The following is a 22175-nucleotide window of genomic DNA, read 5'->3' on the forward strand; positions in this document are numbered from 1 at the left end:
TAGATTTGTTATCTTCAGTAGAGTGGTATTTAAATTCTTAGTGTTAATACTAATCATATTTTTTCCCTTAACCATTACTTCCTGTCAATGTATCATAACTTAATATATTATGTTTTTTTTTTCACTTAAAGACCATTTATAATCAGGATACAATGTTATACTGAAGTTATTGATAGTCAATAATTTATTAAGATGGATTTTTTAGTGTGCCAATTTTTTTCCTGTTTTTAGTTTTAATACATTAATGGTAGCCCTAAAAGAAGTCACAAATTACAAACTTCAGCCCTCTAGGACCCAAGGGTCATTTCTGAGGAAGAATATTTATTTCAAGTTGTAAATGCAAATTTTAGTAATAATTCTGATGAAGTTACTTTTCTAGGATTGTTATCAAATCATTATTTCAACTACTCAAGAGAAAACACATTGTTTATCAGGGTGTGATATTTTAAAATGTCACAGGTGAGAAACCACTTGCCAAAAGGTAGTACATTTGTTTAATTTTATTAGTTACAAAGGAACTTGTGTCTAAGTCATGATTTTAGGTGTACATAATATGTATTTCTATTAAGACATCCAAGTTGCTGTGATCAACAGAAATTGTTGTGGCTATCAGGAAATTCCACGTGAATCGAGATCGCCTCAGGGGGCCCATTGGGCCCACTAATCCTACCCCACAGAGTTAAAACAGAAAAGCTTTAAATTCATGGTGTGGTTTAAATTCATGGGTGGTTCATGAGCACTGAGAATCAAATGCCATCTCTGCTTGGGATGAAATTAAGGGGCTGTGTTGACAGATAACTTTGGAGAGTAGATCTATAGTATAGATAAAGATCCCGAGCACTTTAAGTAAGGGAGCACTGTTGGGGAATAGAAATGTTATGTCCCGTGATCAACAAGGTTGGAAAAAGCTGGTAGTTTCTGAGAGAAGAAACTTCTCTTGATGCTTTAGTATTGTATTGTGGGTTGGAAATAGCTAAGTAAGGAAATCAATCTCTGAAAGCAAGTCAAATGTTTTCAAGTGAATCTGCACAGTGAAACAGTAACTCTAAAGAACTGAATTTCACAAAACTGCCTTTTATTCTATTGTATGAATACCAATCTGCTTTTGGCCTGATAATTAGAGCTGTGTGGGTCTAGTAATTAGTGATTCAGATCCAGCCCAATATGGTCACTCAATAGAATTTTTGGTACAGACATCATAACCAAAACTGAAATAAACAAAACATTTCCTGGGTCATATGTCTAGGCTCCAAAGGGAAGGAGATGGCAGCCCTACAAGATGGGAAAAGCAGAATCTTCTTCCTTAATACTTTTCTTTCTCTTTGTCATGGAAACATGTTTTATGGGAAAAGGACATATATAGAGTTTTAAAACTCAAAGAGGCCATCTAGCTCCTTCATTCCTGCAGACCCCTGAGGGCCAGGGATTTGCCCAGGGTTCAACAGTTACCTGGTGTCCAGCCTGCTTTTCAATCAGTGGGTGATTTAGTGTGCTCTGCTCATAATTCCCACTTGTTGCTCCTTAGAAATATTTCTTGAGGTCATGTCTGTCAGGCTACGAGACTAGCCAAGATGAGCAAGTCTTAGTTTGCTTGGCCACATAAGCTGAAATCCTGCCAGTTTTTCTGGGCAGCACATAACAGTTGGGTCACATCAGGTAGGTCCTTATGAAGAGATGATTAATAGTTTCACAGACTGAAAAAAAAGTCAAAACTAAGCCTTTCCCCTCCTTCATGTCCCCCGATGGCCATTCCTTGTGTGATGTGGTGTTTGACTTTTCACTTTCAAGGAACTCAAACTCTCTTTGGTTGAATCAGGAAACATGAGGTTGGACTGAGCCAACATGTGGCTGCTTTTATTTTGTAATTGCCAACCCAGTTAATCATTGGTCATTTGCTGAATCTCTAGTATGAAATGTTATATAAAAGTGAGAAGCTCAGTGTTGACATGGATGAGTTATTTGTTGAGCATCTTACATGATATCATGTCTGCACGTAGCATCAAGCAAGCCTTCCAGAAAGTAGAGATTATTTAGATATCACTGGGGGTTCCGACATGCTGATAGCCTCTCTTCCTTCTTGGGAGTGATGATTAGGTTAAAGCTAGTTCCTCTGGAGAGATGAAATGTCACCTGCACAAGAGCTAGGTAAGCAGTCTTGTGTGTGTCAAGGGGTTGAAATGTGTATTCAAGAAACCAGCCTTGTATAAGTCCCCCTTCCACTGTGATTAGTGTAGGGTCAGCTTACAAAACTGTTTGCTTATACTCTTTTGAGATTTGGCCCTGCTTATTTAGGGTTAGATGGGTGTTTTTTTCAAGCAGTTCATAGTCATCTTGCATGTTGGACAGATTTTGTTGCCTGTCATGGCTGACCTTATGGACCTGGATACCAGTGCTGTTCTTCGGCGAAACCCTCTGGCCCCTGTACACCTGGGCCTGGCGTTTACAGATGCCAAACCTGCTGAGCAGGACAAATACATCCCGCTGAAAGGTCTTGGTGAAAATCGCATAGAGGAATGGGTTGGCACAGGAGTTAAGTGGATAGAAGAGAACCAGCAAGATTTTGGAGTTGGTGACAGTGATAAGAGGTTTGTTCATCAGTGCTGACAGTGCATAAAATGAGATTGGGGCCATGCACATGAAGTCAGTGAAGATCAAGACAGCCATCCTTTTGGCAATTTTGGTGTCTTTGTCCCCTGGGTTGTACTGGGGATTTCGGACTGTGATGTAGATCTTCACATAACAAAAGCAGACGATGATAAAGGCGACTATGTTGAGCAACAGAACAAGGATAATATATGCCAGGGCAAGAGGGGTCTCGGTGTCCATAGGCAAGCAGATGCTGACCTTGGCATAGCTGCTTATTCCCACCAAAGGGAGCAGGGCGAGCAGGAAGCAGCCCACCCAGCCTCCAACCATGATGGCATATGCATGCCTGAGGCGGATTTTCCGGTCCAGTCGCATGGCGAAGGTAATGGCGTACCAGCGCTCCAGGGTGATGACTGTCAGTGTGTACACTGACAACTCACTAGCAAAGACAGTAAAGAAACCAGCTGTGTTGCATCCGGGGCCCGTCTGCCAGTCGATGGCATGGTTGTAGTACTCAGAATGAGTATAGAGGTCTACGGAGGCAATAAGCAGTAGATACATCCCCATGCAGAAATCTGCAAAGGCCAAGTTGCACATGAGAAAGCGTGGGACCGTCATTTTGTAGTGGCTGGTGAGGAGGATGACCAGGACGAAGACATTGCCAAAGAGAGCCAGCAGACTAACAAACCACACCACAATTCTCAGGAACTTGTAGCCCATTATGTCTTCACAGGGGTTGAACTCATCTGACTTGGGGGTACACACCATGTCCTCATTGACCCCACACACTGTGTAGTCATAATGGCTATCAAAGGCCTGTAGGGTCTCTTCCTGTGGGTTTTTGAGCTCCTGGCCAAAACCAATGATCTCATCTTCTTGTTCTTCAAAAAAGACGTAATAGTGAGAGTGGGAATCCTGGAACTCAGACTTTTCCTTGTACCCAGCATTGTGGTCACCCGGGTCCTCCTCATAGTCCTGGTAGAAGGGACCGTTCAAAGCACTCACAGATTTTCTCTGGCGCAGGCTGCGAATACTGCTCTCATTACAAATTAAGGACTCCAGGATTCTGCAAGGCAACAGAAATAAGTCACTGCTGAAATTCACAACACTTAGCAAAATATACAGAATGCGTACTATGGTCTATATGATTCCACAAGATCCTATGTGATCTGGTCAGGCCCGTCCCTCCTACGTCATTTCCTAGGACCCTCCCCCTCGCTACTGTACTCCAGTGACACTGGCTCTCATTCTCGTCTACAACCAGTTTAAGAAACAGTGGTGAGAAAGGAAGGGTTGGTGCTGGAGCAGGTCTGCCTTGGTTAGGACCTGGCTCTATTATTTACTAGCTGTTTCACCTCGGGCAGGTCTATGAACCTTGGTTTATCCCATTTAAAAATGGAATCATGGAGGTATCTATTTCATATAATGTTGTTAAAGGATTAGATGAGTTCATCTTTTTAAAGCTCTTTTACTGCCGCTGGAACATGGTTAGTGCCAGGTATGTGTTGGTTATTGTCATTATTCCCATTCAGAGCTTTAGAACGTGTATTCCCTTTGCCTGAAAAAAAAAATCATGACTGCTTCTATTATTCAGTTTTAAACTCAAATGTCCCTTTGTTGGAGTGCGCTTCCCTGCTTGTCTTAAATAAATTGTCCTACCCTTGGGTTTATTTCCTGCATAGTATTATCTGATAACTTATTTGTTTGCTTGTTTATTTTCTGACTTACTAGGATATAAATAAAAGACTTGTCTGTCCTATTTATTGCTGTGGATAGGACAGTGCCAGGCACACAGTAGGTGCTCAATAAATCTTTATTGAACAAATGAAAAAATGGACACTATCATGCAGGAATGCTCATGGGAGTAAGACTTAGTTAATTGCTAGCCTACCAGACTAACATCAAAAGGGATTCTTTAACTCAGTGAGTGGATGTTGATCCTCCATTGGGTTAAAATGCTCGATGTGTTGCTTGTTACAACCTGTTTGGAGTTTAACGGGAAATTTGGAACCTGCCCTTGGAGTCCATCAGCCTCCCACCCATCACTGGTCCTTTCTGAGTCTGAGCCACATGGCATCAGTTGAGAGCCTGCTGTCACCATCCTATACCCCACCCTAGCTTTCTGCAGGTGTTGCACCTGTATTGGCCTCTGCACAGCTGCTCAACTTTCCCACTCACTTCTCCCTGCTATTGGATCCCAATTTATTTCTGAATGCAAGTGTGAGTACAGAAGGTCAACAGTAGATACTATCTAGAGACAGTGAGAATGAATAAACCGTAAATGACGGTGGCATTAGGAGAATGGGATGGCATGAGACACAAAGGCGAAACAGTGCAGAGTAAGAGTGTAGGTGAAGACAAGTTTCACCTTGGCAGCCTCATAAGCAGCCTAATTATAAAATAATACACATTGAGAGCTTATACTATTGCAGGTAATTGTTTTTTTCTAGGGTTAAAATTTTTTGTTTGTTTGTTTGACAGTAGACAATTTTTAGGTCTATAAAAATCTATTACATTTTGCCTAAAATAAAATGTGGAAGTATTTAAAGTTACTTAAAAATAATTTATATTTTTATTTTAAAATTTTAATTGACTTTATTGGGGTGACATTGGTTAATAAAATCATATAGGTTTCAGATACATCATCTTTATATTGTATTGTGTGTTCACCACCCCAAGTCAATCCAGGTAATTGTGATAGGTATTTTCCATTCAGTTTTTTTATTATTATTATTATTATTATTATTTACAGAGACAGAGAGAGAGTCAGAGAGAGGGATAGACAAGGACAGACAGACAGAAACGGAGAGAGATGAGAAGCATCAATTATCAGTTTTTCATTGCGCATTGCGACACCTTAGTTGTTCATTGATTGCTTTCTCATATGTGTCTTCACCATGGGCCTTCAGGAGAGCGAGTAACCCCTTGCTGGAGCCAGTGACCCTGGGTCCAAGCTGGTGAGCTTTTGCTCAAACCAGATGAGCCTGTGCTCAAGCTGGTAACCTCGGGGTCTCGAACCTGGGTCCTTCCGCATCCCACTCCGACGCTCTATCCACTGCGCCACCGCCTGGTCAGGCTCCATTCAGTTTTTCATGTAATACTCTCAAAACCTTTATGAATGATAAAGCATTATGAGCTCCATTCTCAGAGGCTCAGGGAGGTTACATTAGTGAGCTGGGACAACACACCAAGGAAGTGAGAAGTTGCAGAGATGAGGTAAAAACCCAGCTGACTCCAAAGCCCACACATGTGATCAGTAAGATGTGATATTTGCAAAACCATAATTGACCAGGTAACCCAATAGCTTGTGCTTCTAAGTTTGTACTCATAATTGTGTCATCAAGTGTGTTGCATCTGGAGGCCAGGGGTCATGGAGTGTGATCTTGATAAGCTTCTATACGATCTAGTGGTTCCTGTCTCTCCTATGTCATCTCTTACTCTCCTCCCTTCCCCTTTTGTGATCCACTGACCTTGGCCTGACTGGTCATCTGCAACCACTTTGAGTCTGCAGTCATTGTGCCCCATGGATTTCATGTTTCTTAGGGAAGCTTCCAAGTCTTTCTACATGTTTTTCAAACCACAAAGCTTCTTCGCCGAACCTAGAAATTAATTCAACTTTTTCCAAGGCCTTTTATTACTTATTCCAGACACCTGCCACTTACCCTCTGATTTTCTTCTGATTCTTAAAAGCACAGCAGTGGCTCGGATAAGAAAGGTCCGCCCGTGTGAGATGAAGGAAACTCAAGGAAAGTGGAAGTTTCTTTAGAGTCCAAGTGTTTCTTGCTACCAGTTCCTTGAGGTGCTCCAGGCCTTTGGATGGGAGGGTGGTGACACTGGTATAAGAGATGTCCCTGGAGGGGTATGGAGGGGGAGAACACAGAGTAATACAGAGTGGCAGTAAGCAGCCAGGGCCTCTACCTCTTGGCCAGAAAGTCAAACAGGCAGGAAATGATCAGAGATCACAGGTTGATTTTTGCTATTGGATATGCACTCTTTATATATAGCCTCTGGTCTAAGAAAGGATATTAGACATTTAATGAAAGGTTACAAGGGACTCCCATTTTTATTGCTTGGGACTCCAGCATCCATCAATACAAATAACCATTGAGCAGACATTTTATTTTATCCATCGCAATCTATACAAACTATTGGAATGAGAGACAGATGTAGATCCTACTGTGGAAAATGACACCTATGACTCTTAAAGGGTCTCAAGAGGCAAGAGAGATATATCTGCACAGGCTCAAAGGGGCCAAAATTGCTCTCAGTCTCTGAGTGCACTAGGTTTTTAAGGTTAATAAACTGCCCAACGATACGGATCAATACCAGTATCATGAACGTCTCCTAATGATGCAGCACTTGGGAGTCATACCAGTTACATGGCGAATTCATGACTCAGGATGCTTCCCTGGTTTCTTTAGAAGGATGCAAATGTGTTCCTGGAAAGAAAACTGTAGTATTTTCAATAATAATCTGAAATAAGGTCGAAGTCTCTCTGAAAACGCTGGGGTAGGTGGCGAGGCTGGGGACAGTGTAGATACTGGTGTTAGTTACTAAAGTATTATTAAGGCATGGCTCTTGTGCAACGTTTCTAGTCTGCTGCTATGGATGTGAGGGCGATCTGGCTGCAACATCTGTCACCCCGTTGATCGCCAGGGTTGATTCAGCTGATCTGGCTGGCTAGGCGGGGGTCCCCTTCCTCCTTCACCGCATCCCTCCCGTAGCTGCGTGCTCGGTGAAAGAGGACGACCTTCTCCGCTAGAGGGAGAGGACCGTTCTTCGGTCAAGGGTATATGAGTAGATGCGCTCCCCCGCTAGAACCTCCAAACAAGTCTCTAGTCTGCTGCTCAGTCCCAGAGGGCCCGGGTTACACCTCTTGCTCCATCATTTTTTTTTCCCAATTTGTTAATTTTTAGAGAGAAAGGAGAGAGAGAGTGTGTGAGAGAAAGAGGCAAAGGGGGGAGGAGCAGGAAGCATCAACTCCCATATGTGCCTTGACCAGGCAAGCCCAGGGTTTCAAACCGGAGACCCCAGCATTCCAGGTCGACGCTTTATCCACTGCGCCACCACAGGTCAGGCTGCTCCATCATTTTTAATTGCATTGAATCATAGCTTGAATACTATCATGAATATTTAACCCAATATCTCCCATTTTATATTTTATCAGTAAAAATATTTGTTACGATTCCGTCTATTTTTACATATTTTATCACTTTTTTGCAATTACATTTAAAAATATTTAATATAATTATGGTGATTAGTGAGTGGATTTCAATATTACAACTTCTTCCTCCACATCATTGTAATTGGACTTCACTGGGGTTTGCACTCTCAGAGTTCCAGGCCGCAAGAACTTCCTACTCAGTTTTCTTTTCATTTTTTTTTTAAGTGAGAGGAGGGGAGACAGAGAGACAGACTTCCGCATGTGCCCCAACTGGGATCCACCAGGTAAGCTCCTTACTTGTGATGTTCTGCCCATCTGGGGCCATGCTTGCAACTGAGCTATTTTTAGCACTTGAGGTTGAGGCTCCACGGAGCCATCCTCAGTCTCTGAACCAACTTGCTTGAACCAATTCAGCCATGGCAGTGGGAGGGGAGAGGGAAAATGGGGGAGGGGGGGCAGATGGTCACTCTCCTGTGTGCCCTGACCGGGAATTGAACCCGGGACATCCATACACCAGGCTGACGCTCTACCACTGAGCCAACCAGGCACGGCCACTACTCAGTTTTTATAAATATGAAGCTCATGTATTAACCCCATTCTCACTATAGAACTGTGATTCTCAGAGAAAGGTGCCATGCTGCTTTTTTGTTTTGTTATTTAATTTAAAAATTCTATGATCAGTAATCTCCAGACTTGCCTGGTGATAAGCATTCCCCTTGGTGCTGCGTACTGTCTGATTCCCAGGTGATTTTTAACAATATGCAAGTACGTTTGGGAAGAAATTGGCCTAAACAAACAACTTTGCAGCTGAGGGGTTCTGGAGGCAGCCTTGAGCCCAATGGAAAGTAAATGAAGCCAGACTTGGCGCTCCTGTCTCTGTCCCTGCGAGGGGTGTCTTTTTCTTTTAGCTGGGCTCCCTTCACGCTGTGGCCATCTTTCTGCCTCCAGGCTTCTAGAAGCAAATTCTATGTCTCTGGATCCAGTGATGCTTGTTTGTCAGTATTGGATACACTGACTGTGTTTGGATTTTATTAGATATTTCTTTTATTTTTAAATTAAATTTTAGTTATTTATGTTGCACTTATCGTCCACATTCAATATCATTCTGTGTTGGTTTCAGGTGGACAGCAGAGTAGTTTAGACAATCATTTACTTTACAGAGCGGTCCCCCCGTGTTTTAAGTACCCACTGGGCCCCACCCACTGCTATCACCATATTGACTATATTCCTTATGCTGTGATCTACATCTCTGTGACTATCCTTAACTACCAATTTCTACAGCTCCTTCACCTTCTTCACCCAGTCCCCAGCCTCCTGTCCTCTGACAAGTCAGTCTGTTCTCTGTATTAATAGGAATTTCTTGAGAAAACACTTTTGTAGCCATTCCTGTTACTGCGTGACAAGACATCCCAAAACCAAGTGGCATCAAACGACAATCCTTTTATTCCAAGAATAACTTCTGTGTGTGGGTCAAGGGTTTTAGCAGGACATGGCGGGGATGACTTGTCCCTGCTCTGTGATGTCTGGGGCTCAGCTGGGAAGACTTGAAGGTGGGGCGACTCAATGGCTAGGGGCTAGACTATCGGCAGGCTCCTTCACTTGCGTGTCTGGTACCAGGGCCGGGATGAATCAAAGCTGAGCTCAGCTGGAACTGATGATGTGGCCTCTCTACGTGGCCTGGGTTCCTCACATCATGGCAACCAGGTTCTGAGTGGGAACATCTGGAGAGAATGTCTCAAGACAACTGATGACTCAAGGGCAGGAGACACAGAACCCACCTTTCAGTGGGAGGAGTGTCAAAGAATTGGATGCGTACCTTTAAAACTGCCATAGTGATCTCAGTGGTGGGGACAGCCCTGAGGCAGAAAGGGGGTGAAAACTGGTACTCCACCTCTCTATAAATCTGTGTTTCCAGTTCCAGCCCCACCCTGGACCAGAACCAGACTCCAGAGCTACCCCAGACCATCTGAGTTACACTCTCTGATGGCAGAGCCCAGGACTCTGCATAACTGAAAATGCTCTGTAGATAATTCAGAATCTCGTCTGAATTCTCAGCATTTTTGTGAAGCAGGTGGATACTACAGTTAAGACAAAGAGACAAGGCATATTGTGTCCAAACACTCATGGAACCAAGAGTGGAGCCATAATGGACATTTGGGTTTAGAGTTCTTCGGTCCCATGTCCCTCCAGCTTTTCTCTACCCCTTACCTCAGGTCTCTGGAGTCCTTTTTTTTTTTTTTTTTTAAATTATTTTAGAGAGAGAGGGAGAGAGAGAAAGAGAGAGAGAGAAACATAGATCTGTTGCTCCACCCATCCACGCATTCACTGGTTGTTCCTTGTATGCGCCTGGGATCAAACCCGCAGCCCTGGCTACTGGGATGATGTTCCAACCAACAGAGCCACCCAGTCAGGGCAGGTCTCTGGAGTCTCTGAACACAGATCCAGGTGAAGGATCTGTGAACCCTCTCTAGGGACTAATTCTGGAGTCTGGGAGGAATTGATTCTATGGTCTGTCTGAGTAAATCTGCAATGGGTGTACCTCTGGTGGCCTCTAGTTGGGTCCCAGTGAGGCTGAATTGGGAGGGTACCTGGGCTGGCGTGGAGAAAGCAGGTGATGGAAAATGCATATAAACTTTAGGACGGGAACATCTGTAACATAATGAGTCATTGAATGTTAATTCCTTCCTTACCTCAATTTGGAGTTTATTGAGTTCAAGCGAGAAGCTAGCAACCAGAAAATATTGGCCTAGCTAAGATCTTGACTTGTATATCCAACTGCTTATTTGACATCTCTACCGGGATGCCTCACAGGCACCTCCAACTTAACAGGTCCATCTCAACTTATGATCTCCTCACCCCAACCCCATCTTGCTCCTTCTCTGCTTAACCTGGAAAAAGACCTGTGGATTTGAACTCTTAAAGATTCCTGAGTCCATGTATTTGCATCCCTAATATAAGCCCTGTAGTTCAAGCTAACATCATCTCTAACTGCAATAGCTTTCTGGTCCACCCTTAATTTCTTCTGATCCATTCTCCACACAGCAGCCAGAATAGTCATAACACATCAGTTGAAAAAGGTCACACTCTTGCTCAGAACCTTGCAGTGATTCCCTGAAGTACCATTAATAAAATCTCTTCCTACTGTGTCCTTCAAGGTCCTGCAGAACCCTTGTCTTCCTCTACAACCTCATCTCAGGGGCTTAAGGCCACTTACAGCCCAAATTGGACTCTATCTGGAGCCACCTTACTCCGCACGGGCACGAGCCACCTGATGTAGCTCTAAGTACCCATTACACCTGCTGCTGCAAAAGTTCCCCAGGAGCGGGACCCTCTCCGGACTCAGGCTGCTCTACTCTTGCCACTTCGGCGCTTACAGAGTCAGGTCAAGAGAACAGTTGCTTTTCTCCAGCCTTTTGGATTTAAGCTTCCTTGCAGAGATCTGCAGTCTGGGTTACCAGGAAGGAAGGTCGATGCACTGTACACTTCCCAACCTTCTTCGGAAGGCTGAGGATTTCTTCCGCCTCCTGCGGTACATCCTCTGAAGGGCGGTCTTCCTCAGCCTTTGGCATGTACTGTGGTTTCCCTTCATTTTCTTCACAAAACTTCTGCATGTTGGGTATTTCTCTATTGTTTCCTTTTGAATAAGTTAATCCTGAAAGGACCCAGGGGACTTTTCTCCTCCATTAATAGGGAGCTGCTGCAGGGACACAGGTCCTGGACCGTAAGCCACCATCTTCAACGTTTAATTACTGCTTCATTTAGCATGTAATACTGTTCTAAGCAAAAGCTTAGAACGAATCTTGTTGAGAACTGAGCCACAGTACATAGTCTCTCAACTTGGGCATTGACAGAGGAAGGGCCTCAGTCTGGAGAAATCCTAACATCTGACAAGCAGGGATCATTTTAAGTTATTTGAAGCTGTATCTTTTCTTGTTTACTTAAAATTTTTGACCACTTTGAATCCAGAATTTCTTAATAGTGTACTTTTATAAAATACCATCTTCAAAATATAGTTAAATTTTGTTTTCAGAATGAAAAGACTAAGGAGAGTAGCTATCAGCAGTTAAGGGATGTTGAATTTGTGAATGTAGCCATATGGATGGAAACCTACAGGCTGAAGGGCCTCCCTCTCTCGTATTGACTCAGGCACTTTCCACAAAGAGTTCATTAAGCGATGGGCACTAAGCTTCATGAGAACTTGTCTCTAGCAAGTATATACTCACAAAACAGAATGCAGCTGAGCCGAGCCTGGCAGACAGTGTGAAGTCTAGGTCATGGGAACTGTCTCAAGTTAGGTGTATGATGAAACTAACAGGATCTGAACTTGGAGAGAATGAGTCTTACCGGGATATATACAAGGCAAGAATATCGCCAGATTTCATGATGCTAGGAAATAATGAAGAGCCGACTGATATTTGATGTCAGAGGTCAGGAGAAAAACCAAGAGAGGTTGGTGCCTGGGAAGCCAAAGAAGAAGGTACTCCTAAGAGATTGGACCCATCGACTGAGTCAAAGGCTTCTGAGATGAGAACTAAGAATTGGCCATTTGATGTAGGAACTGTGAAGTCACTGATCCCACGGTTTCAGTGGCATGGCAGGCAGTGAAAACCAGATTGGGGTGAGCACTGAGATTTGGGGAGAGGAATTAGAACCCTAGCCAAGTCTTTTATGATGTCTTGCTATAAAAGGACACAAATAAATAGGTCAGAAGTAGATATGGAATTGAAGGGATATTTTAAAATTATAAATATTTCAATGTATAGCTATAAAAGATCATCTCTTTAAACTAAAAGAACGCCTAAAACAATAATAACCCTTTAAAGTCATCAAATAGTCAATCATTGTTCCAAGAGAGGCAAGGTGGCTGCCTCATTGGTGTCAGGACCCAAATAGATCTTGGTATTATAGCTGATTGATATGTATGTATTTTAGGTATCTTTTAACCTATAGCATGTTTAAGTGCTGTTGGGCGACCACCTGGTGAAGAGGAAAATATAGATGCTATAGTACAGAAAGGTGAGGATTGCTAACTAAATGCTCTTGAATTGCTGAGAGGGTAGGGAATGGAGGACCATGGTGAAGGGGCCAGCGACTCAGAATACAGGAGAGAAGACAGAGGGTGTGGACATAGATGCAGGAAGATGGGTAGATGTGGTGGTGGGAACACAGATAAGTCTCTTTTAATTGATTTTATTCTTCATGAAATGGAAGTCAAGGTGACCAACTTGGTGTGAGAATGGGGAAAAGGACCAGAGAACTGATGAAAAGTATGACATGTTTATGCAGGACAGTGGGAAGGTGAGTGGGGAACTGCGGTGGTACTGCTCTGGAGCCCTTGGGGCCACAGTAGTAAATGATTTAAAGCAAAGCCACTTGCCATGCTCGCCTGCAAAAGTTCAGGCCCACAGTAGGAGGGTAGCTGCATTTAACCAAGGTAGGGATTTTCTAGGACAGGAATATAAGAGAGAGGAGCAAAGCAGTTAGTTGGCTGTGGTACATGTCAGTGTTTATAATGGCAGACGATAGAATTTAAGCTGCATCAGGAAGGAATAAGGTGAAAGATAGTACAATATTATTGATGGATTATAGATCCTCGTGAGACCAAAGAGTTGAAGGAATTAACGTATAAAAGGGAAAGAGGTGGAAAGATGCCTGAGGTTGATATGATGGAGGGTTCACAGACATTGGCAATGACAGGTCTAGGGTCTGACCATGAAAGTGAAGTTTGAAGGTCAAGTGGCAAGTTTATTGGAGGAGTAAAGGCCAGAGGCCAAAGTATAAGGAAGATGATCAATATGGATATTGAAATCACCAAAAATGATGAGAGGAGTACTGTTAGAAAAGTCACTCACAGTGAATCAGCTGAAATCTTCAAGAAATGAGACAAAATTACTCTGGAGGTCAACGATAACAAACAGAAACATATTTGGATGGTAATATCTGATGGTCTGAGATCAAAGTTGGGAAGGGGTTTTAAAGAGGAGGGAGGGATAATGATCCGAAAGCAACAATGAAGACCAAGGAGGACATCTGATTCAACTCCACTTCATATAAACTTCTATGCTTCTACCGTGTGAGTCACTAATTAGCATGCCTTAAAATTAGTCTACGTTAAGATCCTCAAAGCTGCTTTCTCTGCACCTCAGTCTTCTCACTTGTCAAGTAGGCATAATGACATCTACTATTGAATTGTTAGAAAGGCTCAAGGTGATATACTATCTGTATAGAACCTAGCACATAGTTGAAACTAAAAATGGCTCTTCTTAGTAATTTAAAAAATGCTTGTCCAAAGATTCAGATGATTATAATTTACCAACCCTTTTCCTGAAGTCTTTGTGTACAAACAAAATTGCTTTGTAACACAGATAACACTGTTATCCTCTTCCTCTTTCTCTTGAGTTTGCATAATTGCACATTTTTTTTAAAAAGCCTATAGTTTCAAAATGACAGATTTTGAAATCTCATGGAGTTTAATGTCTTAGCAGAATGGATCCTGCAATGAAAAACGACCCGTGGACTATATAACTCAGTAAGTTCAGAGCTCCTGCACACAGAGACGAGAGGAAATGATGCCAGTTTATTACCAATAGTCAGATGGCGAAACAGAATTATGTCCTCCCCAATGTGAAATCCTCCTCCCTCTCCTCCCCCTCCCCCAACACACATACAAAATGGCCGTCTCTACAGTGGCGAAAGGATCAGCCTTAGCACTACCTGTGAGAAATGAAAACTCCACTTTCAAAAAAAAATGTGTTTATTTATTTTAGACTCAGAAGCAGAACCTAATTAACAAAATGGATTTCAGAGACTTGGCAGAGCTAGTGTATCCAAATGAAAACCCTTAACGACCTACTTTCCTTCCACCTGTTCCTAGAGTAAAAATCCCAGAGGAGTCAAAATGTAATACTCTTCCATATTTACTTGGGATGAATTGAAAACTGCTTCTTGTGTGCTATTTATTGAAAATGTTAATCCTAGGTTGATTTACCCCTCCTACCAGTTAGCTTATTGGCAGTATCTTTTAGATAATCGTAAAGTCGTGAGTAAAGCATGCTACAGAACAGAGCACACATGAGTTTTGCCTCATCTATTTGTCTCTATGTAATCTCATTTCTCTTCCTTCATTACACAAGCAATTGAGACTTGATATGAGTGAAATCACCAGAAATTATGAGAGGACTGGTGCTGGAGAAGTCAGGGTACTTTGAGGTTGATAGGCTAAAATAAAATAATTTAAATGAATATGTTTACCAGTGAGTCTCATAGACACTCACTAATAGGTACATTTATTTATACTTAAAGTTGTAAAGAAAAAAAGTTGTGCTCCTACTTGTTTTTTGTTCTGAAGATTCATCACTATTGATAGGTTCCTGGCTAAAGAGTTTTGATTATTTAATAAAACTGTTCAGAATTTATATGGTTTAGAAAATTTTACAAATGTTATTTTCCTAGGATTCAGACTCAGCAAAACATTCTTTTATGTTCTATCAGTTTTGATCAAGGCAAAAAGCTCTTACTTAAATAATGAACTTTGGCAAAATCATGTCACAAGAAACAGTTAATAGAGGTGAATTATTCTTTTTTAAAAATGAGAAGTGATCTTAGTCTATTTTTTGGCTTGGCACAGATAGGAAGACGTTTACTCAGCTGGAATCCCTGATGTCAAATGCTTGATCATTTGAGACCATTGCTCTAGGACAGCGGCTCTCAGTGCTTTGGAGAACTCTTTTTGTAAAATTAAAAAACTTTTGAAAGTAAAAAACTTTTGAGAATAGTACTTGTGCTTTTAGTCAGTTGAAGAATGACACAGGTTTGTATGAATGACTTTGAGGATCTTTGCAATAACTCCATTGTCTCTCTCCCACCATGATCCAACCATCCAACTGGGAAATGCTCTGAAAATGTCTCAGTAGTTATAAAAAGTAACCCTATCATTATAGTATCGATCATTTTTCTCATATTGGTGGCTGTGGTAGGAAAAGATGTTACTGATCAATTATCTTGAGTTGTTGACCCATCCTCTCTGGTCTGAAGATTCCTAGAGCTGAACTTGACTATCCTCTTGTTCCCAGCACGAGGCCAGCATGCACCCAATTCTGGAAAGTCTCTTCTTTCTCTTCAAATTCTTCTGTCACCTCCCTCAAAGCTCTCATAGACTCCAGAAAATGGTGGCAGGCCCTCTCCTTTGCTGTGCCTCTGAAGACACGGGTATGTGATTTAGGAAGATCAAGTTGCTTTGGTTTCTTCCTCAGCAACGTGGCCCCTTGGCAAGAGTCTGGCTTGGTGCCCGAAGGCGAACTGCGAAAGTCTGTTTATCTTTGCAATTCATTTCACAGTCGACAAACCTCCTCCGGTGTCCACCCCTAGGGAGTCCCCTTCCTCTCCAGGAGAGCTCTGCTAAGTGAGCACAAAAGCAAGACAAGGAACTGCAGGCTGATTGGGTCTGGCCTTCAAGCTCAATGGCCCTCTCCGTAATGGAGGTCCAGGGCAGGCCAGATAGCCACAAGGTAGAGATTAGCAGTCCGGAGCAGTGGCTGGGACAGAGGTGTCTAGGACCAAGATAGTCAGGGCTGAGGGTGGGCAGAGGCGAAGGAAAGAAGGGTCATGCAACCCTTACAAATAGTTTCATGGTAACCCTTCAGTAAGTCAACTCATCTCCTGAGTCGGGCCATATTCCTCACGATATAATTTCAACACAACACACTTTTGGACTCTATCCTTTGGCCCAAATTATGTTTTTCTTTTTTCTTTTTAAATTCCAATTACATTCCTCAAAAAACTGCAAATAGAACTACCTTATGACCCAGCAATCCCTCTACTGGGTATATACCCCAAAACCTCAGAATCATTGATACGTAAAGACACATGTAGCCCCATGTTCATTGCAGCACTGTTCACAGTGGCCAAGACATGGAAACAACCAAAAAGCCCTTCAATAGAGGACTGGATAAAGAAGATGTGGCACATATACACTATGGAATACTACTCAGCCATAAGAAATGATGACATCAGATCATTTACAACAAAATGGTGGGAACTTGATAACATTATACGGAGTGAAATAAGTAAATCAGAAAAAAACAAGAACTACATGATTCCATACATTGGTGGAACATAAAAAAACAAGACTAAGAGACATGGACAAGAGAGTGGTGGTTACCAGGGGTGGGGGGAGGGAGGACGCAGGAGGGAGGGAGGGAGAGAGTTAGGGGCAGGGGGAGGGGCACAGAGAAAACTAGATAGAAGGTGACGGAGAACAATCTGACTCTGGGTGAGGAGTATGCAACATAATTTAATGACAAGATAACCTAGACATGTTTTCTTTGAATATATGTACCCTGAATTATTAATGTCATCCCATTAACATTAATAAAAATTTATAAAAAAAAATTCCAATTACAGTTGTTAGTTGTTAGTTTCATGTGTACAGCATCATGGTTAGACATTAATATAACTTGTGAAGTGGTTACCTTGTTAAGTCTAGTCCCCACCTGACCCCATCCAGAGTTATTACAGTATTATTGACTATGCTCACTATGCTGTACTTTACCAGTGGTCCCCAACCTTTTTTGGGCCATGGACCAGTTTAATATCAGAAAGTATTGATATTTTCACGGTCCGGCCTTTAGGGTGGGACGGATAAATGTATCACGTGACCGAGACAAGCATCAAGAGTGAGTCTTTTTTTTTTTCTCTCTTTTTTTTTATTTTCAGAAGCTGGAAATGGGGAGAGACAGTCAGACAGACTCCCGCATGCGCCCGACGGGGATCCACCCGGCACGTCCACCAGGGTCGAAGCTCTGCCCACCAGGGGGCAATGCTCTGCCCCTCCGGGGCATTGCTCTGCCGCGACCAGAGCCACTCCAGCGCCTGGGGCAGAGGCCAAGGAGCCATCCCCAGCGCCTGGGCCATCTTTTGCTCCAATGGAGCCTTGGCTGCGGGAGGGGAAGAGAGAGACAGAGAGGAAGGAGGGGGGATGTGGAGAAGCAAATGGGCGCTTCTCCTATGTGCCCTGGCCGGGAATCGAACCCGGGTCCCCCACACGCCAGGCTGACGCTCTACCGCTGAGCCAACCGGCCAGGGCAAGAGTGAGTCTTAGATGGAAGTAACAGAGGGAATCTGGTCATTTTTTAAAATAAAACATCGTTCAGACTTAAATATAAATAAAATGGAAATAATGTAAGTTAGTTATTCTTTCTCTGCGGAATAGTACTAAATGGCCCAAGGACCAGTACCGGTCCGCAGCCCGGAGGTTGGGGACCACTGCTTTACACCACAGTGACTATTTTGGAACTGCCAGTTTTTCTTTTTTTTTCTTTTTGTTGTTTAAATATTTTTAAAATTTATTGATTTTAGAGAGAGGAAGAGAGGGATACAGAGAGAGAAAGAGAGAGAAAAACATTGTTTTGTTGTTCCACTTATTTATGCACTCGTTTGTTGATTCTAGTGTGTGCCCTGACTGGGAATTGAACCCGCAACCACGGTGTATTGGGATGAAACTCTAACCAATTGAGCTTTGAACACATCCTAGGTTTTCCTTAGACTTACCTTTTGTTTTTTTTATAACTCTATCTCTGTTGCAATTCTACCCCTCATCGGAAGATCTTCTCAAATACCACCTCATTAAATGAGACCTTTCCTGATTATACTAACCAGAAATGTTATCTTGATTCTCTAATATCTTTATGGCTTTTTTTTTACATTAAACTTAGAGTGTAATTCCTTATTCATATTTCTCCTGAATTTGATTGCAACCTCTTTAAAAGCAGAGGTTGAGTCTCATCCTTCGAACCTTCCTGGTCCTCAGTAGGTGCTCAGTAAAATGCCTGCAGAAGAAGTAAGTAAATGCGGACCTTGCACGAGTTTCAGATTAGCCATTTCTTCTTAGAAAGGGAAGAGAAAAGAGAAAGAGAGGACGGGGGAGGACCCATGTGCTCACTGCTAAACATTTTATTTATTTATTATTTATTTATTTATTTATTTATATTTCTCTGAAGCTGGAAACAGGGAGAGACAGTCAGACAGACTCCCGCATGCACCCAACCGGGATCCACCCGGCACGCACCCCAGGGGGCGACGCTCTGCCCACCAGGGGGCGATGCTCTGCCCCTCCGGGCGTCGCTCTGTCGCGACCAGAGCCACTCTAGTGCCTGGGGCAGAGGCCAAGGAGCCATCCCCAGCGCCCGGGCCATCTTTGCTCCAATGGAGCTTTGGCTGCGGGAGAGGAAGAGAGAGACAGAGAGGAAGGAGAGGGGGAGGGGTGGAGAAGCAGATGGGCGCTTCTCCTGTGTGCCCTGGCCGGGAATTGAACCTGGGACTTCTACACGCCAGGCCGACGCTCCACCACTGAGCCAACCGGCCAGGGCGCTAAACATTTTATTTAGGCCAATCATTTTACCCAGGATCACAACTCAATAATAAAAACGGGTAAGATATTTGAACAGATATTTGACAAAAGAAAATATACAAGTGGCTAATAAGTACAGGAAAAGATGCTCAACATCATTAAGAATCAGGGAAACAAAGTAAAGCCACAATGAGATACCACTTTATACCCATTAAATAGCTAGCATCAAAAATGATTGGCAATGCAAGGGGGTTGGCCAGCCTGTAACTCTCAGACTTCACTGGTGTGAAGAGAGAATGGAACAACTATTTAGGAAAAGTTTGGCAGTATTTCCTATTAAGTTAAATATACATTTATCCTGTGACCTGATAATTTTACCCTTGGATTTTTACACTAGAAGAATAATGATATATATAGATGTCTATGGGATGGTGGGGCATGAGGAACTTTCTTGGTGATGAAAATGTTCTAAGCCTTGACTTGGGGTAGGGAAACATAGTTTTGCTAAAACTCATCAAACTGTATATTTGAAGACTGTGCACATCACTGTATATAAATTATACCTCAATACAAAGTGAGCAACCTAGGAAATCATGTATTCAACACACACTGCCCAAAAGAACCTGGCCACAGCTTTTCAGACATCTAACAGTATGATCTTGTGGCGATTACTGAGTCAGAAAGAAAAACATAAAATGCTTATTTTTTTCTGTAAACCAAGGTGGCAGTGCCATGACCTTTAGATTTTCAAATGATTTGTCTGCTCAGCTAAAAGAACAAAAGTTAATTTTGAAATTTATTTTTATTGATACATATAATGTAAACTCAAGGATATTATCACAGAGATTTCCTCTTCTTAGGAGATACTTATAATAGTAAGAGGGACTGTAATGATACAGTTATTGTCAACAGTAAGTTAATGCTCATTAGCGATGGTTACATAATTTAGAGAGCTCTGGTTATTATGGATGGCATTGTATTTCACTGTGCTCTTTCCTTTGGGATTATAAACATCAATTTGAGCTTCTCTTTCAAAATAAGATTGAAAGAAGCAAAGATAATACAAAATGGAAAGTATAAAAATAGTAAATGAGATTGCATATCTTGATTAAAAATCAATAAGTAAAAATGTTATTAAATAAAATTAAAAAGACTTTTTGAAAAACAAAGATTGTAGACTAGATCTCAGTTTAGATGTGCCACCTATTTAAAATTATATTTGTTTTTAAGAAATAACTTTGATGAAAGGTTGTAAATTAAGTGGGCCAGTTTGACCGGTTTTGCCAACTGTTAGGGATGACTGTATTACTTCATAAATACCTTTATGAGGCAGAAATGGATATGCCATTCAATTCTCTTTTTTAGATGGCATTTAAGCTTTTCCAAATTTGGCTTTTACATCAAGTCACAACCAAATCATGGTTATTTGATGTCCTGTTACAATTTATCAAATACTTTTTGAGTACTTGCTGTCCTCTTTTGAAGTACGTAATTACAAAATATATACAGCCCTTCCCCCCTAGGATATTAAAATCTAGTTAGAAGAAGGAATGCAGGAAATAAAGTAATAAAGATTTTGACAGAAGTTCAAGACAAGAATTAAAGTGATGTCACTTTAGTGCATAGTTCGTTAAGAAATGCATTTTAAACAACTGTTGGGAATTTGAAGAATGAAACTAGACTCATCTTCGTTCACTTCTTACTTTCCTCCTACTGGCCTCTCCACTGTCCTCTCTTCCTATGCTGGGGCTGTATTTTTAAATTTAAATTTAATTAAAATTTGCATGGATCTATTTATTTATTTATTTTTGTATTTTTCTGAAGCTGGAAATGGGGAAAGACAGTCAGACAGACACCCGCATGCGCCCGACCGGGATCCACCCGGCACGCCCACCAGGGGCGATGCTCTGCCCACCAGGGGGCTATGCTCTGCTCCTCCGGGGCGTCGCTCTGCCATGACCAGAGCCACTCAAGCGCCTGGGGCAGAGGCCAAGGAGCCATCCCCAGCGCCCGGGGCCATCTTTGCTCCAATGGAGCCTTGGCTGCGGGAGGGGAAGAGAGAGACAGAGAGGAAGGAAGGGGGGATGTGGAGAAGCAAATGGGCGCTTCTCCTATGTGCCCTGCCCGGGAATCGAACCCGGGTCCCCCGCACGTCAGGCCGATGCTCTACCGCTGAACCAACCGGCCAGGGCCTGCATGGATCTATTTTTTAAAAAGCAAATTCCACTGGAAGCTTGATAACACACACAGCTGGCCCTGGTGCCTCCCTGCCTTCTGCTTCTTGAAGAAGCAACCATTGTCATCCTCTGATATTTTTTCTATAATGGTAAATATTTCTTGACTTCTTGGTTTTTGATTCACCCACTGACTCCCTGCTATGGAAGACAAGAGTGTTTAGCTCTCATCACACTGTACACATGCCTGCCTGATACCCTGCCTATTCCCCTGGAATAGCTTGAGGACACATTTGCTTAAACCAGTGGTTCTCAAATTTTTTGAAGTTGGGGCGCATTTAAAATCCTACAAATAATTGTAGGCCCACTATATACAAATTTCTGAGAAATATGTTATAATAATTAAGTCAAATATTAAAGAAAAAATATATAAAGTCCAAGCATGCTTTTATGGTAATTAAACAAAATAAATATGACAAAATTAAATTTATTCTGACATTAAAAAACATTTTTATGTTACATTTTTGAATTATGATTTTTAGAATTCATAAAAAAGAGGGGTTAAAAAATAAAAAAAATGAAAAAAAAGTTATTTTTTATATGTATATATATACAGCAAATACATTCTTAGTAAGATTTAGTAAATTTGGCAGGTCCCAGCATGGATGTGTTAAGTTTTTTCATTCTTGTGTTTATGAGAAACATGAGCCTGATGTGTCCTAGCGATTTCTTCAATGTTTGTGCATATATTTGAAAGGCAAACTCTCATTTCCTCGTCAATACATTGAAGAATTTCTCTCTTTTTACTCTTAATTGTGTTGAGGGTAGAAAATCCTAATTCACCTAAATAGGATGTTGAAAATTGTAGTAAAATGTTCAAAGCTTTTTTAGATATTGCCACATA

At 42.0% G+C, this 22175-nt stretch overlaps 1 protein-coding gene across 1 annotated transcript in view; it reads right to left on the minus strand.

The window, feature by feature from the left end:
- Positions 1–693: 693 nt before the first annotated feature.
- TSHR (thyroid stimulating hormone receptor) overlaps positions 694–22175 on the minus strand; it is a 114993-nt gene continuing 93511 nt past the window's right edge. Inside the window, exons 10-11 of the mRNA XM_066388558.1 lie at positions 6249–6437; positions 694–3652 (exon numbers count right to left, since the gene is read on the minus strand). Of these exons, the coding sequence (XP_066244655.1) occupies positions 2242–3652; positions 6249–6437 (1600 nt within the window). The 3' untranslated portion in view covers positions 694–2241. The remainder of the gene's footprint in view (positions 3653–6248; positions 6438–22175) is intronic.

Source organism: Saccopteryx leptura, chromosome 6 (genome assembly GCF_036850995.1).
Source record: "Saccopteryx leptura isolate mSacLep1 chromosome 6, mSacLep1_pri_phased_curated, whole genome shotgun sequence".
NCBI lineage: Eukaryota > Metazoa > Chordata > Mammalia > Chiroptera > Emballonuridae > Saccopteryx > Saccopteryx leptura.